Source organism: Carica papaya, chromosome 3, assembly GCF_054855325.1.
Source record: "Carica papaya isolate Zhongbai chromosome 3, ASM5485532v1, whole genome shotgun sequence".
In the NCBI taxonomy this organism is placed as follows: Eukaryota; Viridiplantae; Streptophyta; class Magnoliopsida; order Brassicales; family Caricaceae; genus Carica; species Carica papaya.
The window spans coordinates 22,984,655-23,000,684 of NC_142311.1; the positions used below are offsets into that span (position 1 = coordinate 22,984,655).

The 16,030-nt window shown below is 38.3% G+C and overlaps 1 protein-coding gene across 1 annotated transcript in view; it reads right to left on the reverse strand.

The window, feature by feature from the left end:
• LOC110818493 (DNAse I-like superfamily protein) overlaps positions 1-16,030 on the reverse strand; it is a 32,125-nt gene that overhangs the window by 2,444 nt on the left and 13,651 nt on the right. Inside the window, exons 8-9 of the mRNA XM_088216312.1 lie at positions 3,325-3,475; positions 3,048-3,195 (exon numbers count right to left, since the gene is read on the reverse strand). Coding sequence (XP_088072438.1) covers positions 3,048-3,195; positions 3,325-3,475 — 299 coding nt within the window. The remainder of the gene's footprint in view (positions 1-3,047; positions 3,196-3,324; positions 3,476-16,030) is intronic.

Sequence of the window (16,030 nt, forward strand, 5' to 3'; positions counted from 1 at the left end):
ATTCATCGAAATAATGAGTCACCATTGATATCGACCGATCTGAGATCGCCAAATGTTGGGGAGTTCCTCTATTCAATCCTTTTCCTTCTTCTTTGGAGAGTTTGTCACTCCTCAACCTCGAGCTATAACTTATATAGCTACCTTGAAGCAATCATTGGCGGCGATTTAGTCTTGTTCAGCGCCGATTTCTTTGATTGACCTCAGTCCATGCTTCTAAAAGCCCCGGATTAGCACACATAGGATTCTAGAATTGTGTTGCAAATTTCTAAGGTTCCTTGCAATGTCTTAATTTAAATACCTTAATTAAGTAAGAATCGATTCTGACATTCAACTCTAGGGAAGAAGATTGTGGTGAAACACTAGAGATCTGCAAGAGAGTGTTATTTTCTACAAATCTTTTCTTGTAGGGATTTCATAACGTCTCAATCAAGTGAAAGGAACAGTCCAGCGGACCTAAGGGGCATATAGACACCATGTTTACATGGCTCAATCTGGCGATTGAAAATCTAGAAGCAAGAAATGATGGAAGGAAGAGAAAAAACAACAGCCCACCCCAGGCAAAGAGCCTACTCCCACGAGATGATGCTAAATCTTGTGATAAGAATGAAAGAGATGTTGACCAAGATTACCAAAGGAAGAATAGGAGAGATAGCAACATCAGCTCTATCACAATGCAGATTCCACCTCTCAAGGGGGTGCAATGATGTTGCAATCTACCTATAATGAAAACGGAAAGCATATCTCATTTTCGACTATCATAATTAAAATGAAGACAAGGTACACTTAGCCACCATAGAATTCACCGACTATGCTCTAGTATGGTGAGATCAGCTGTTATCTAGCAAAAAGTGCGATGGAAACAGACCTATCTCAACCTAGAGGGAGATGAAATCTATCATGAGGAAAAAGTTTGTATCATCTTACTATCACAGGGAGATGCACCAAAAATTGCAACACATAACCTAGGAACCTATGCCCATGGAAGATTACCATAAGGAGATGGAAATGACAATAATCAAGGTCAACATACACAAGATTCCGAAACCACCATGGCATGATTCTTAAGTGGTCTAAACCAAGAAATTGACAACGTAGTAGAATTGCAACATTACATGAAGTTGGAAGACATGGTGCAAATGGCCATGAAAGTTGAGAGGCAGCTAAAACATAGAGGGGGCAGCATGGGGATTTTCAAATTTTCTCCCTAAATGGCCAATTAAGAATGCATTTGAGGGCAAGAGGGTTTAAGTGAAGACAACCGACACAAAAGGTAAACACTTCCTTCTAATCCGAAGCATAGCATCATCAACTATTTCAGGTGCTTAGGTTCAGGGCACATTGCATCACGACGTTCTAACCAAAGAATCATGTTGCCAAAAAATAATGGTGACATCAAATATTTTGGTTGTTTGAAGAATATTGAATGTTTAAGTCAAGCAAAAAGATAGCAATCAAAGAGATAATATCTTTCACACTCGTTGTTTTGTGAAGTAGAAGATATGTAAGCTTATTATAGATGGAAGAAGTTGCACCAACATTACCAGCAGTACCGTAGTTAATAAACTTGGGTTAACATGCATGAAACATCTTGATCCCTATAAATTATAGTGGTTGAATGAATGTGTGGAAGTCAAGGTGACCAAGCAGGTGTTGGTATCTTTTTCTATTAGGCAATACACTGATGAAGTCCATTGTAATATTGTGCCCATGTATGTCAGTTATATCCTACAGAGAAGACCCTGATAATATGAAAAACATACAGTCATTATGGCTATTGGAAATCGTTATTCCTTTAGCTTGAATAGTGAGAATTTTATTCTCGTACCACTATCACCTAATAAAGTATTTGAAGATCAAAAGAAGATCAAGAATTCTCTTGAGGCAAAATCAGGAGGAGGAGAAAAAATGTTTATTAACTAACCTTAATCCTTCTTTATCCAGCGATGTTGTTTTGCAGGACTTTAGAGATAATTTTTTTAAATAAGACAAGACTAATAAAGCTTTTACATAATAAAGTTACTGGTTCAAGAACGAATCCTTTGGAAGAATGGATAAATAATGTGATCCTAGACATACATAGAGGAGAGTCCCACCTAAGAGGGGAACTCTCTTCCATGAGAGTTTCTCTCAAGCCATCCTCTCTTAGTGGAGTGCGGCAATATGAATCCTAAATTAATTAGGATTTGTGGCAAGGGAGTTTTAATAATGCCGAAACTCTTTATTTTAGAGTCCTAATTAAATTTCTTCTTCATCAATTAATATTTTAAAGAGTTGGAATCATGCTTGACAAAGGATCAAAGGAAAAGTAGTTCTTATCCTAGCCGAAAATCTCCCTTTATTTTATCATGGAGAAAAGTTTGTTTTCTATTTCAAGTTGGCAACTTTTTGAGGCATCTTCAACACAACTTTTTCATAAAAAATTAATTAATTATTAAAGTCTAAATCCAATTAAGATAAGGAGTAAGAATTCGACAAAACAAGGAATCCTATTCAATAAAGAAGAATTATATTTTCTTTATGTTTATGCTTCTTTAATTTAATTTTTTAATTAGAATCCTAAATAAGATGTATTTAAATTTTCCTAGACTTTACTAATTTCTATTTGAATTAATAAAGTTTATGTCTATATAGAGGCCCTATTCATTTGGTTGTAAACACTTCAATTCAAATCATCAATAAAATTACATGTTTTTTCACTTTAGCTTTCAGCTATTGTGAGTGCTCTTCGAGAGGATTTTTCAACCATCTTGTTGAATGGAGAATTCATTTTATTTAGCAAGCTAATCTTGTGACGTTTTATCAATTTTTATTACTTATTTTAATTATCTTAATTCTCCATTACAAGTTGATTGTAGGTTAAGTAAGGAGAATTTGTTTAGAAATTAAGTTTTTCTACTACTGATGTCTGTTATAGTAGAAAATCGCATCAATAGGCATTTTCAGAATGATGGAGGAACTAAAAGGAAAGACCTTGAAGAAAAAACAACCAAAAAAGAAGCACAGTAAAACATGATAACTCAAAGTAAAAACAGAAAGTACTGTAAAACCTTATCCCCTGGGATTGAATTGAAGTCACCAGCCAGGATTACTGAGGGTGCGCTCTCATATCTCTCTGACACCAGCACTTTAAACTGAGCTAGGCGTGATAGCAGATACTTTGCTTGCGCAAGCTTGACATCAGCCCATTCTGGGTCCCTGCAGCAGTAAGTATTTCAACATACAGATAAAATTTTGCATATCCAAAAACCATTTGGCCAATGATTTTTACTAAATCAAGAAATGCCAACCAATAGCAAAGTAATAAGAAAGTGTAGTATTCTTTACCAATAAAGGTGAGTGTTTGCCACAATAAAAATGCAATGAAAAGGACCCTTGATTTTAAATGCAGCCATAATTCCCACACAATCACGTTTGAGTCTCACACGAGGGTCATTGGGATCTCCATGATTCTCTCGAGTACCTTTAAGTGATGAACCTGTGACCACTAGAAAGGTAAGTTAGGTGCATGACATATCAAGGGGAAGCAGAATTTAGTAAAAAAATGTTCTTAAGCATAATAGTTTAATAAATCGAACTTGGGAAGGCAATCAAAAAAGGAAGAGAAAAAGGGTGGGTAGGGGGAGACTAATGGATGCAAATGATGCATATATAGATGCATTACTAGTGATGTGTTGAATAATGTATGCCAAGTACTAGAAACTAATACCTTATGTATGTGATTGAGATAAATATTTAAATATTTCTCGATCGGATATCCATTTGCTTTGAAGAAATTCGGGGTTAAAGATGATGGGATTTCTTTTCGTAGGCTTTAATCTGAACAGTATTAACAACAATGACATGCTCCAAAGTGGGAGACTTCAAAAGGCCTTATGCTACATGTTTGATTTGATTCCAGAGTTCAGAATATAATAAATATAAACAAAAAATTTGTAATATATAATTTACAAAATATTAAAAAATTTGTAAGCTACTACAGAAGGCATCAAAAGCAAATTGAATCTTAACCAGACCAAGTTATTTTTGTTTTGTTCAGTACGGTTGATATCCTAAATTGACTCTGTTTCACTTCTACCTTTTAGAAAGCGAATGCATTGATTTTGTTTGGAACTAATGTCCAAACAAACCAAGCCAAACCATTTAAAGCCCCAGTTAAATAGTTATTTCTTTCCTATTTTCCTATGTTAGGTTCCAGAGATTGAGATTGGATCATGGATCTGTGAGTGGCGAAATCCTCTAAGAAGCTTTCAAGAACCTAATGATTCTGTGAAAAGGAATACCTGACTAACCAAATCTTGTCCTTGCAGTTTCGGTTTTCTGTGGGAAATAATTGCTGTAGTACCAGGTCTGCCAGAAGGGTACTGGTTGTAACACCGGCTGTTTACATAGGGAATATTACTGTTACCATTGTACCCATGATTAGAACCAGTCCAAAATTGTACCACATGATGTCAAAGGCATGAGATAAAAAATTATCAGATACTTTCTACTCCGAACCTTCTGTCGACCCTCTCCTCTTTTGTCTCTTCTCTCTTCTTCCTCCCCTGTCCTCAACCTTTCTGCTATTCTCCCCCAATAACCCGCCAACCTACCTTATACCAGCACCAGCCTGTGTGGACCATCTAATGAATCAGCATGCTGACAAACTAGTATTAAAAAAGCACATCAATCTTGGTGAACCAGCATCTTCCACCGTGGAACTGCCAAAGAGCAAAGGAAAAGCAGCCATGATAAAAGCACAGAAGGTGACCCAGAAGAAGGATTCTGTTTGTGGACAGGATCAACGATTATAAAATTTTCTGACTGAAATCTATGAGACCATCAATACCTGAATGGAGACAAATTGGAGGCCGAGCTTGCTGAAAATGACACACAGGTAAGCACTCAACGCTCACCATGCAACAGTCAGCTTACAAACTTTCAATGTCTCTCAGAACATTTTGGGACAGGTGTATCCTCAAAGCCCCCACCATTCTAGAGGAATGCTGTGTACACCTAGAGTGGGAAAGCTGGGAATGGCAGCCATACACAGGCGTCGATTAAAGAGTACACATGGCCATAACACACCAAAGATTGATATCCCTCTTTTGAAGGAACCAATTCTAAATCATGGGCAAGGAGGTGCAATCAAATATTTCCAAGTGTATGATATTGCAAATGAACAAGAGCAGAAGTCCACCTCATTCTTTGGAGAAAAACCTGATACTTGGTATCAAGGGTGACAAGCACAAAACAGAGAAATAGACTGACTTGCTTTTGAGAAAAAAGAAAAAGTAAGAGAGCACCATCATAGAATATCATGAGAGATACGAAGAGCTTAAATCAGTTATGCAAAGGGATACACTCATCTAATAAACCATACTTTACATCTAGCTTCATTAGTGGTTATAAGAGGAGTTAAGGTCGATTATAAGTTGTAAAACCCAAACCTTAAACGTAGCATATGAGCAGGCTCAACCATAAACTTAGCACATCGAGGATATGTTTAAACACCAAAGAACATCAAACGACTTTCCTCCATCAACCCAAAACTATCACACAGAGACCAAGCCTCTCTTCCAATCGGAGTCAGCATAAGCAACTCATGTGAAAAGCCTCATGCCCATAGTTTTTAGAATAAAGGTCCAACCTCTACTTGCACCTGCTAATGCTTGCTATAAACATGAGGGGTAGCACTTTTGAGGGCACAAATGCAAGACTAAGCAGCTGGCAATGTTAGAGACCACAGAGGATAAGAAGAGTGATGATAACAAAAGAGATCAGCCCATTGAAGACACAAACTAGAAGGAGACATGAGGGAGATCTCATTACAAGCCCTGGAGAGGCAAGACAACAGGTTCACTGTCAAGATTTGTTGATCAATAGACTCCAACCTATATTGACTTTAACTGATGGTGGAAGCACCAATACATTTATCAAATACTAAGATAGCTAAACAATGCAAATACTAGACTCATCAAGACCTCTCCCTTGAAAGTTTTGATAGCGGATGGTCAAAAGATGCTAAGTCAGCAAAGCCCCTAAACTGAACTGTGTGATGCCGAAGATAGGGTTTCAGTGTTCACTTCAGGTGATGGAATCAGAGCATTATGATGGTGATACTTGGCATGGATTGAATGAACAACCATAAATCTGGTGCTATTTCATATCAGAAGGTTGCATGTGGAAATGTTTAAAGAAGAAAAGAAGGAACCATCTCAGTCTTGTCCTCCCACAAAGCACTAATTTGAGACAGCCATACTCAGTTTTCCAACTGTTGCATCTCCCCCCCTCAGGTATGCTGTTTCAGGACAGCTTGTGGTATTTGAATAATTTCACTTTCCCGTACTAGAGTTAGTGTAGGATCCACTTACTTGTTCATCCTTCAAGCAGAGTATGTGGAAAACGATGTGGATAGGAGCTGCTGGTGGTAAGTCCAGTTCATAAACTACATCCCCTATTTTTTCCAAAATGTGCAGTGGACCATAAGACTTTGAAGCCAATATTTAGAACTCTTGCAGTTGGAGATAAGTTCTGGTTTGGATGAAGCTCTAAAGCACCTGGTCCCAACCTTGAAATGCACTTCTCTATGCTTGTGATGTAAATTAGAGTGGGCTTGGAAAAGAAGATTCTGTAAGTCATAAGAACATATCCTCATTTCCCAACTCATAATCAACAGCTTCCAACTTTGCCATCCCTGGATAGTGAGGGCAGCCAAGGGGGTGGCCAGCCATACACAACCCTAAAACAGGTTGTTGCTAAGGCAGTAATAACTAGTATTATACAATATTCTTCCCCAAAAATCTAGTCTAAACAATTACAGATGGTCACATCTAAACCATTAAATTTACATCTTGATTGAATGGGTGACCACTTCCATTTTAGCCATCAGATTAAGGATGGTGTAGAGTACTGAAAGAGAGCTTGGTGTTATATAACAAAATGTTTAAGAAGTTCCCGCCAAAAGGTACTTGTAATAGTGAAGTCATGGTGGCCCACTTTGCACTCCAGTAAGCCACAAAGTTTAGAAATGGTTTCAAGATATAATCTAGAGATGGCACTGCTGTTTATGGATGAGCGAGAGAAAGTCAATGAACATATTAGGAGAATAGGTCCACGATGACATGAAGAATCATTTTGTTATGGGATGGTGGAAGAACATCTATGCAGTTTATAGACAGATCGGACCAAATGCGTCAATGAATCAAAAGGGGCTGCAACAATCTCCATGTCTCAAGTATTCAGCCTTGTACCACTGCAGGTTGCACAGGTTACAGATGAAATCTTGGATCTGTTTTTGTGCTTCTAAGTGAAATCGTTGACAATGTGTTCATGGAAAAAAATGGTCAGAAGTTTAGATAATTGCATTCAAATTGGGAGAATGGTGGCAAAAATACCCTTTTACGTGAAGAGTCAATCCATCCTGGAGAACCCATTTTTATTTTATTTTCCCTCCTGGGAGTTAGCTGCGAAGCTCCTGCAAGGGTGGATCTTAATGGAATTTAAAAATCAAGTTGTGGGACTGAGATGGCAGTGACTCTTCTTGGACTTTATGTAGTATATATTTCCTATATAGTTGATTTCCCTTACAGGTCCCTCTTCTAAGTTAATTTTCCTTTTCATCATTCTACTCTTCTTCTCATGGGGATTCTTATTAGTTCATATGAATATTTCTTTTCTAATATAGAATAAAAGTCCAAATTATTTTGTCACAACATAGTAACAGAGCAAGGTTAGTAAAAGAAAAAGAACAGAACAAGCAGTTGATGCCAAAAACTAGGAGGCAATCCTTTTCATTATTTCATGAAAAAGCCACCTCTTTGAAATGCTGCCCACTACTCCCAGACAGAGAAGGATAAAGGAAACAAAGGACATTGGCCAAACTAGATAGGACAAGGCGATCCTTTCCATGATTTGGTGAACAAGATACCTCTTTGAAATTCTGTCCGCCACTCCCACACAGGAAAGGAAAAGGTAATAAAGGGAAACATTGGACAAACGAGTTAGGACAAGGGCAATCCTACCCTCAAGGAGAAAAGTGCGCCATTCCAGTTTTAACCGTTTTCAAATCTTATAGATCACCAAAATCACAAAAAGCACCTGCAGGATTTTCCTGTTGCGCAAATCCTAGCTAAGTGGCTAACTTAAGATTGCATAACAAATAACTCCCAACAGACTGCAGAGACCTTGGTCAACATTGATGTTCCAACAATCCACTTTTCACTAAATAATGCGAAGGCTAGAAATAATCTCAGAAAATTGGAACAAGGAGATCGCATCAACTGTTGTTTCTAATTGTTCATGGAGGATATCTTATTCTCCATTTCTGTATTCTCTTTCTTTCAACAACAATCTTCTTTTCCTATCAAAAACTAAATAAAACCCAACCATCTTCTAGAATAGGCTACATATCATGGCCGTCCCTGCCTTGCAACATAGGGTCCCATGGTCATTTCTGGAATGAATCCAAAAGTTCACATGATTTTGTGAACAGGAAACCTTCAAGACCACAAGAATTTTATTTCTAGTAATGCAGTACAAGGAGCTTACAAATGGATGCTCATATCAGTTAACCTCCCATATGATACCTAAGTTGCGTTCTAGACATCAGAGTCAGACTAAACTAGACTTCAAATATTGTTGGGAACTCATTGTGTTCAGTTATAACTTCAAATATTAGTGGGTCTTCTTTACATCAGACGAGAGAAACTGATGTGAGTAAAAGGGAGACAACTCACACTAACATCAAATGACCAAGATGATTACAACCAAACGGCCAAAAGAGTTCTCCCAATCGTGGACTCTCAGGTATTTCACATGAGGGAGTCGTCTACTCTTTTTGGAAGAATCATAATTGAACACTCATCTCTTCTAGGGCATATTAATCATGTAAATAAAAAAAAGTCCTAAAGATCTTGTACAATTAATTATTCATTCTTTTACAATCTTAACCGAACACAAATCTTCTCATGAATGGTTTCAAATTCCAGAAAGTCTCATAAAGATTCAAGAATCCTTATCCTACCAAATAAGCTCGGGTTTCAAGCGATCTATGTCATAAAAACCTAGAGTCTTCATCAATTTAGAATTCTTGTCAAGATAAGAGCGAAAGAATCCTATTATATGTTTTTGTCGGGATTACACTCTCCTTCATCTCATGGTGGAAATTGGTTTTATGAGTCCTATTTCAAGTAGGATTTGTGTTTAAGTTTCCTCAAGAAATCTGAAGTCAATCTTGCAAGAGTCCTAATCGGTTTCCTCTTCATAAATTAATATTTTAAACACTTCATGTAGGATTTGTTAAGAATTAGAGTCCTAGGTTAAAAACTCCAATTTCTTTTACAAACCTTATTTAGCCTTCATTGTTGAAATAAGACACAAAACCTTATGGGGTCAGCCTTCATTGCAGCCACCGCCACCTAGCCGCCGGCCACTACCACAGGCCGGCCACCAATGCCAACACCAGCTTTCAATGCTGGCACCAGAACCCTACAGCTATGTTCATCTCTGTCTAACCGCCCACTCAGCCTTTAAGCTCGACAGCCAGAAGCAGCCTGGAGCAGCCGCCAGAACCCAGTGTCATGCCTCCCCGTGCACATTCCCTTGTCTAGCCAGCCTCCAGTCATTACTCCCCTTGGCGCAGCGTCCGGCCAAAATCAAGTTAGAAACAGTTGTGCATTACTATTCTAGCCGCGTGCCTACCACCATAGCCACCCTCTACTACAACCAGCCATACAGACCAGCCAGTGTTAGCCACGCCTGCAACCAGCCATACAGACTAGCCAGTGTTGGCCACGCCGCCACCTTTCCACCCAGTAAAACCCTCTCTGTGACTTTGTAATTAGCCCTAAGTTTTTTCCAAAGATGTTGGAGGTTACATCTCAATTTACCAACACAAACTTTCCAACGGGAGACTCAAGAAAGAACAATGACATATTTCAGCTAATCCTGACTACCTACCCCTTTAACAGCAAAGCTTACTTGAGTTGATCACAATCGATTTGGACTACAATCAACGGCAGAGGTAAGTTAAACCATCTCCTTGGCACTGATCAGAACTAGGAGATCCCACTTTTGATACCTGGGATGAGGATGATTAAATGATAGTAGCCTGGTTATGGAACTTTATCACACCATAGATTAGTAAATCAGTTATGTATCCGCCTGTAGCAAAGGCGAACCAAGAAACTTATTCCAAGCAAAAAAATGTTGCACAGATGTATGATTTGAGTGTCAATATTTAGACAACAAAATAGGAAGCAAGAGCTTGATCAATATAATAATATCACTACGGAGAACAACAAAGATGCAGCAGTATTAAAAAGATTCCTTGAGAAAGATAGATATACCAATTTATGACAGATCTCAATGACGAATATGACTAAGTGAGACTTTAGATACTAGGAAAGGAAGAGATATCATGTAACACCCTAAACTTTTGTGATAGATCGAGATGTCAAAATCTGTTATTTTAGGTCCCATTGGCCATTTATATTCTGTAAATATTTAAAACTACCGATATTTTAAACTACGTTAATTAAATAATCTTATTCATTTTTCTATTTTCTATAACGTTTTCAAAGAGAACGGGAAGAATCGGCAAATCAGTACAGCGGAATGCAGGAAAAATCTCTGCAATTTGCGACCCGCACTCGCGTGACCGCGGCCCTGTGTGTGGTCAGCACGCGGGGGCACGGCTGCATGCACGGGCTGCGCAACTGTGCACGTGCACCATGGCTGCTCACGGCAGGATGCCTGTGTGCAGGTCCTGTGAGCACACACGCACAGCGCGCGGTATGGCGCGCACAGCGCCAGTCACAGGCCACTCCGACGTGACTGATTGTCACGTCGGATGGCCTGCCATGCCATGTGGGGCCCACGGCCAGCTCCACGTGGTCCCTCTGATCTTCGCCAAGTGACACAAATCCAGCCCTCCATCTCTCTTTAAAAAACCTCCCTTCCTCTCTTCATTTTCACTGTTTTTATTTCTTCAACTTTAGTAAATTAGAGAGAGAGGAGATTTTTTGAGCGAGAAGAAGCAGAAAAAGGTAGGGAGCTCACGTGTCCTTTTCTTCTTCACCGAGCAATGAATCTAAACACTATGGTCACGATAAGGGATTTTTCATATTTTTACCTACATTTCTACATGCTCTTTTTAGTTAATTAATTTGATGAATTGAAGACTAGTTAAAATAGATTTTTCCTGCTTGGTATTTATTTAGATTCATGCTTGTTTGTCGATTTATTTGGATATATAAAATTTATTCCTGAGAAAAATAATAGACTGACGATCTAAGATAAAAATGAGATTGATCCTTTGTCTTACCTTTGGTAATGACAAAAAGGATTGTTCTAAGGAGCTTCGACTTCAAAGAATACCCCAATGGTCAAATCCGGATATAATGGGCGGTTAAATGTGTGGTTGAGCCCCACCAGGTTCTGGATATGAAATAGCTATGAATATGTGACGGATTTGAAAACTTGACGGTCATAAAGGGATATTAAGTATGAAAGAAAAAAGAAATAAAAATTCGTTTGATTGTTATCTCTGATGGGTTTCTGTTTCTCACTCCTCCAAATAAATGTTGGCGAACCACTCCCTGTGAATGATCGGCGTTTGACGAGAGTGGATTCGCGAAATGATATGTAGAGCCATAGTGGCAAAATATAATCGTGATCATAGATTATGTGACATTTCAAATGCTAATTAAGGCATGTGGATGTCAAATACAGAAACAGAATTACAAGTGCATAATAAAATTTTATGCAGTAGAACAAATTAATACAAATCCCTTGTAAATATATACGAGTTCCAATTACATACATATCATTGAGACTACAAGAGACTACAAAATACAAAGTCAAAATACAAAAGAGAGTCACTTCTTTCACTATGTTATTGGACTCATCAGAATACAGAAATGATCATACACTCAAATTTTGTAGTTCCACGAGATTCTCATAAAGTTCAATAGATAGGTCAACTTGTGGTTCTTCATTTTCTTCCTCATTTGGAGAGGGTATGGAAAGAGTGAGTTTTATATGCTCAATAAGAAAAACAGTCTTTAAATAACATTATAAAGTTTTAAAGGTGAATTATTCTAACATAAATACTTACCATTTGACTACATCGTAAATCTATCTTACATTATGAAAACAATTTATTTATTAGAGAAAACAGCACGTTAATGTAATCAAATAAACACACATCTTACCAGATAATAAAAAAAATCAAATAAATCATGAAATGCTCAAATTTTCGTATCATATTTCGCAAAATCGTTACAATTTCCACCTTTGAAAGCATATACAAATTTCTGACTACCCATGTAAAATGACTAGAGCAGATACAGATAATGGTAATTTACTCAAGCACATTTCCGGCTGGTTAAACCATGATACGATTTATGACCACAGTCGTACCAACCATAATGCCCCTATCAGATATTCTATAGTTATGACAGTACTTAGCCAAAGGTGACCCCTAACAGATATTTGCGTCACCACTCTCATCAGAAGGTACGCCGTCATCCAAAGGGAGCAGTTCTCTTACGTCTTTTCAGACCAGATGAGGGAGGAAGGAACAGATACCTCTCAGAGATAAAAAAACCCAACGAGACACTTGATGCATTATGCATGTCATTACAGATATATATTTCAAATCATTCATGCTTTATTCCACATTTCTCTTTTTCTTTTCTTTTTTTGTTTCTTTTATTTTCCAAGTAACAATACCGACTTCATATTATTTTTATTACATGCAAATCATCAAGTGTCTATAAATCACATAACAAGCTTAAAATAAAAAACAATTCAGCTTATTAGACCTACAAACACAAAAGCATGCAAAACAGACAAAATCACATATTATTAATTTAATAATTTTTTTTTGTCCAAATATTCTAAAAACGTTTAAATAAATTTCTTACCGAAATCTTAATAATTTCTTTTATACCGTTCCTCGTTTCTTCCTCTCCTTCTCTCTCTAGTTCACTCTCTTTCTTTTTCTCTCTAAGTTTTAAAAGGTGAAAGAATGAAGGTATGGAGAAAATGGGAAGGAAGGGCCCCTATTTATAGAAATTGGGAGCCGTCAGATTCGTGTTAAGTGGTCAAATCCGGTGAAGAGAGAGAGGAAAAGATACTTGGCACGAAAAACGAGGGAAGAAAATCTCTTCCGCCGGCAACGGCGGTGCGCTGCCCGAGGTGACAATGGCGCACTGTTCGAGGCAACAATGGCCCACCCGGCGCGCTGCATGCGCACAGCCCTCCCTGCCGCGCACGCAGGGTTGATCCCGCACCATGCGGGCAGCTCCCCTTTCCCGCGGGATTTTTTTGCAGGATTTCTCCTATTTTGCCGTTTTTTATGAAACTTATGTTTTAATTGTATTGAAATAAAATAAAATTAATGCAATTAAATTAAATTAAATAGAATTAAATAAAATTAAATAAATCAAAATAACTAAAAATTAACAAAATTCACGAATTACTATAATAATTTGAGTAACTTAAATGAGTTCAATGAGCCTAAAGTCTCGAATGAATAAGGTTTTCCAAATTAATTAAGCACAACAATGAGCGGGGTATTACATCCCCCACATTCTCTATGTTAGACCTGACTGAGGAACTGAAAGTTTCCCTAACAGCCTTTATGTTAAACGGTGAAGCAGAACACTGGTGGCAATTTAAAAAGGAAGTTCTACCTACCCCTACCACCTGGGAAGTTTTCATGGATGCATTATTTGATAACTTCTTCCCTGCCTATATTCGAAAAAAGAAGGAAGAGGAATTTCAAGATATCCGCCAAGGAAACATAACGGTTGCCCAATATGCAGTTCGTTTTGTGCAACTGTCTAGATTCACTCATCTAATGGTCACTCCCCAAAAGGCGAAAAATTAGAAAGTTTCTAAAGGGACTTCGTGCCAACATATATGACCGGGTCGCAATGTTGAGACCCAACTCGTATGCGGAGGTACTAAAACATGCCAAGTTGGCCAAAGACCTCATCTCGGCCAAGCACTAATGCATTGCACGAGTCTGTACCCAATAGCAACAACCCCAACAGCTTAGAAGAAGATTGTCTGATTCAGTAAGTAGCCATCCCGATAAACGAACTAGAGTTGCCCTTTGCCCTACCTTCCCTCCACCTACAGCTCAGCTTGCGCGATTTAACCAGCCCTGTCAGCATTGTGGTCGCTCACATGGTGACCTGCCCCGTTGGCGTATCAATCACACTTGCTATCAGTGCGGAAGCACTCAACATCTTATAAAAGACTATCCCTAGCGACCAAAGCACGTAGCCAAGCCTATTAGCCTAGGGTCGTGCATACCACCTAGATGAACCTAGTGCTCTCCCCACTTCTGTTCTTATCCAGGGTACGCTTTCTATTTATGATACTTCTGCCAAGGTTTTGATCAATACAGGTACTACTCACTCTTTTATTTCCTGTGCATTTGCTTGTAATTTTGATTTTATGCCAGAACATCTAGTAGAAATATTAACGGTAGAAACTTCCTTTAGGGGAATTTTAGAAGCTTACTGTATGTATAAAGATTGTAAGATAAATCTTCAGGGATGTAAGTGTTTGTGAATCTTATGTTGTTAGATTTTTCAGAATTTAATGTGATATTACGAATGAAATGGGTAGAAAAGTATAGAGCAATAATCTATTATGAAAGTAAAATTGTAACTTTGCGGTCCCTGAAAAAAAGAATAAAATCTATTGTTATTATTTTCCTAACAATTGAATAGACAGGAATATGGGTGCTGATCCTGTTGTGTGTTCCATACCGATTGTTCGCAACTTTGCAGATGTCTTTCTCATCAAATTTCCTGATCTGCCTCCCCCGCAAGAAGTAAAGTTCCTAATTGAATTACTGCCCAGAACCTAGCCAATCTTGAAGTCCGCCTATCGTATGGGTCGTGCTGAACTTACAGTGGTAAAAAATCAGCTTTCTGAACTAATTACTCAGAAGTTTATCCGCCCTAATCCTTAGGGCGCTCCTGTATTGTTCGTGAAAAAGAAGGATGGTTCTCTCAGACTCTGTGTAGACTACCAGGAACTCAACCGAGTGACAGTTAAAAGCCAAGTACCCCTTATCTCGGATCGACGACCTCTTTGACCAACTACAAGGAGTTATGATCTTCTTTAAGATTGATCTCAGGACGGGATATCGCCTGCTGAGAGTCAAGGAAAAAGATATTCCGATAATTTTTTTATATATAGATACGGTTTGTACGAGTTCAGAGTAATGTCGTTCAGGTTAACCAATGCTCCTGCAGCCTTCATGGACCTCATGAACAGAGTTTTCCAACACACACTAAAGCAGTACGTCATCGTATTTATTGATGATATCTTAGTGTACTCCAAGACCCTGGAGGAACATGCAGTACATTTGACTAAAGTGTTGGAGACCCTTCGTCGGAACCAACTGTATGCTAAATTTAACAAATGCTCATTCTGGTTAGATCGAGTTTTCTTTCTCGGTCATGTAATTTCGAGTGAAAGAGTTTGTGGATCCGTCAAAAGTTGAAATAGTAGTCAACTGGAATCCACCCACCAATGTAGTCGAGGTATCTAGTTTCCTTAATTTGACAGGTTATCACCGACAATTCATCGACGGATTTGCTAAGATTGCTGCTCCATTGACCTGACTCACCCGAAAGAGCGTACCATTCGTCTGGAATTATGAGTGCAATGAGAGTTTCATGGAATTGAAGCGTCGTCTTACCTCTGCTCTTGTGTTGATCTTTCCTGACAATACGAGAAGATTTCAAGTTTACTGCGATGCATCTCATTTTGACTTGGGGTGTTTTGATGCAGTATGGTAGAGTAATCCCTTATGGGTCCCGACAATTGAAACCTCATGAGCGAAACTACTTTACCTACAACCTGGAGTTGGCGGCCATTATCTTTACCCTAAAAATATGACGTCATTACCTGTTTAGTCAGACTTTTAAGATTTACACTGACCACAAGAATTTGAAGTGCATTTTCTTGCAGAGGGAGTTAAATATGAGACAGAAATGCTGAATGAATCTTCTGAAGGATT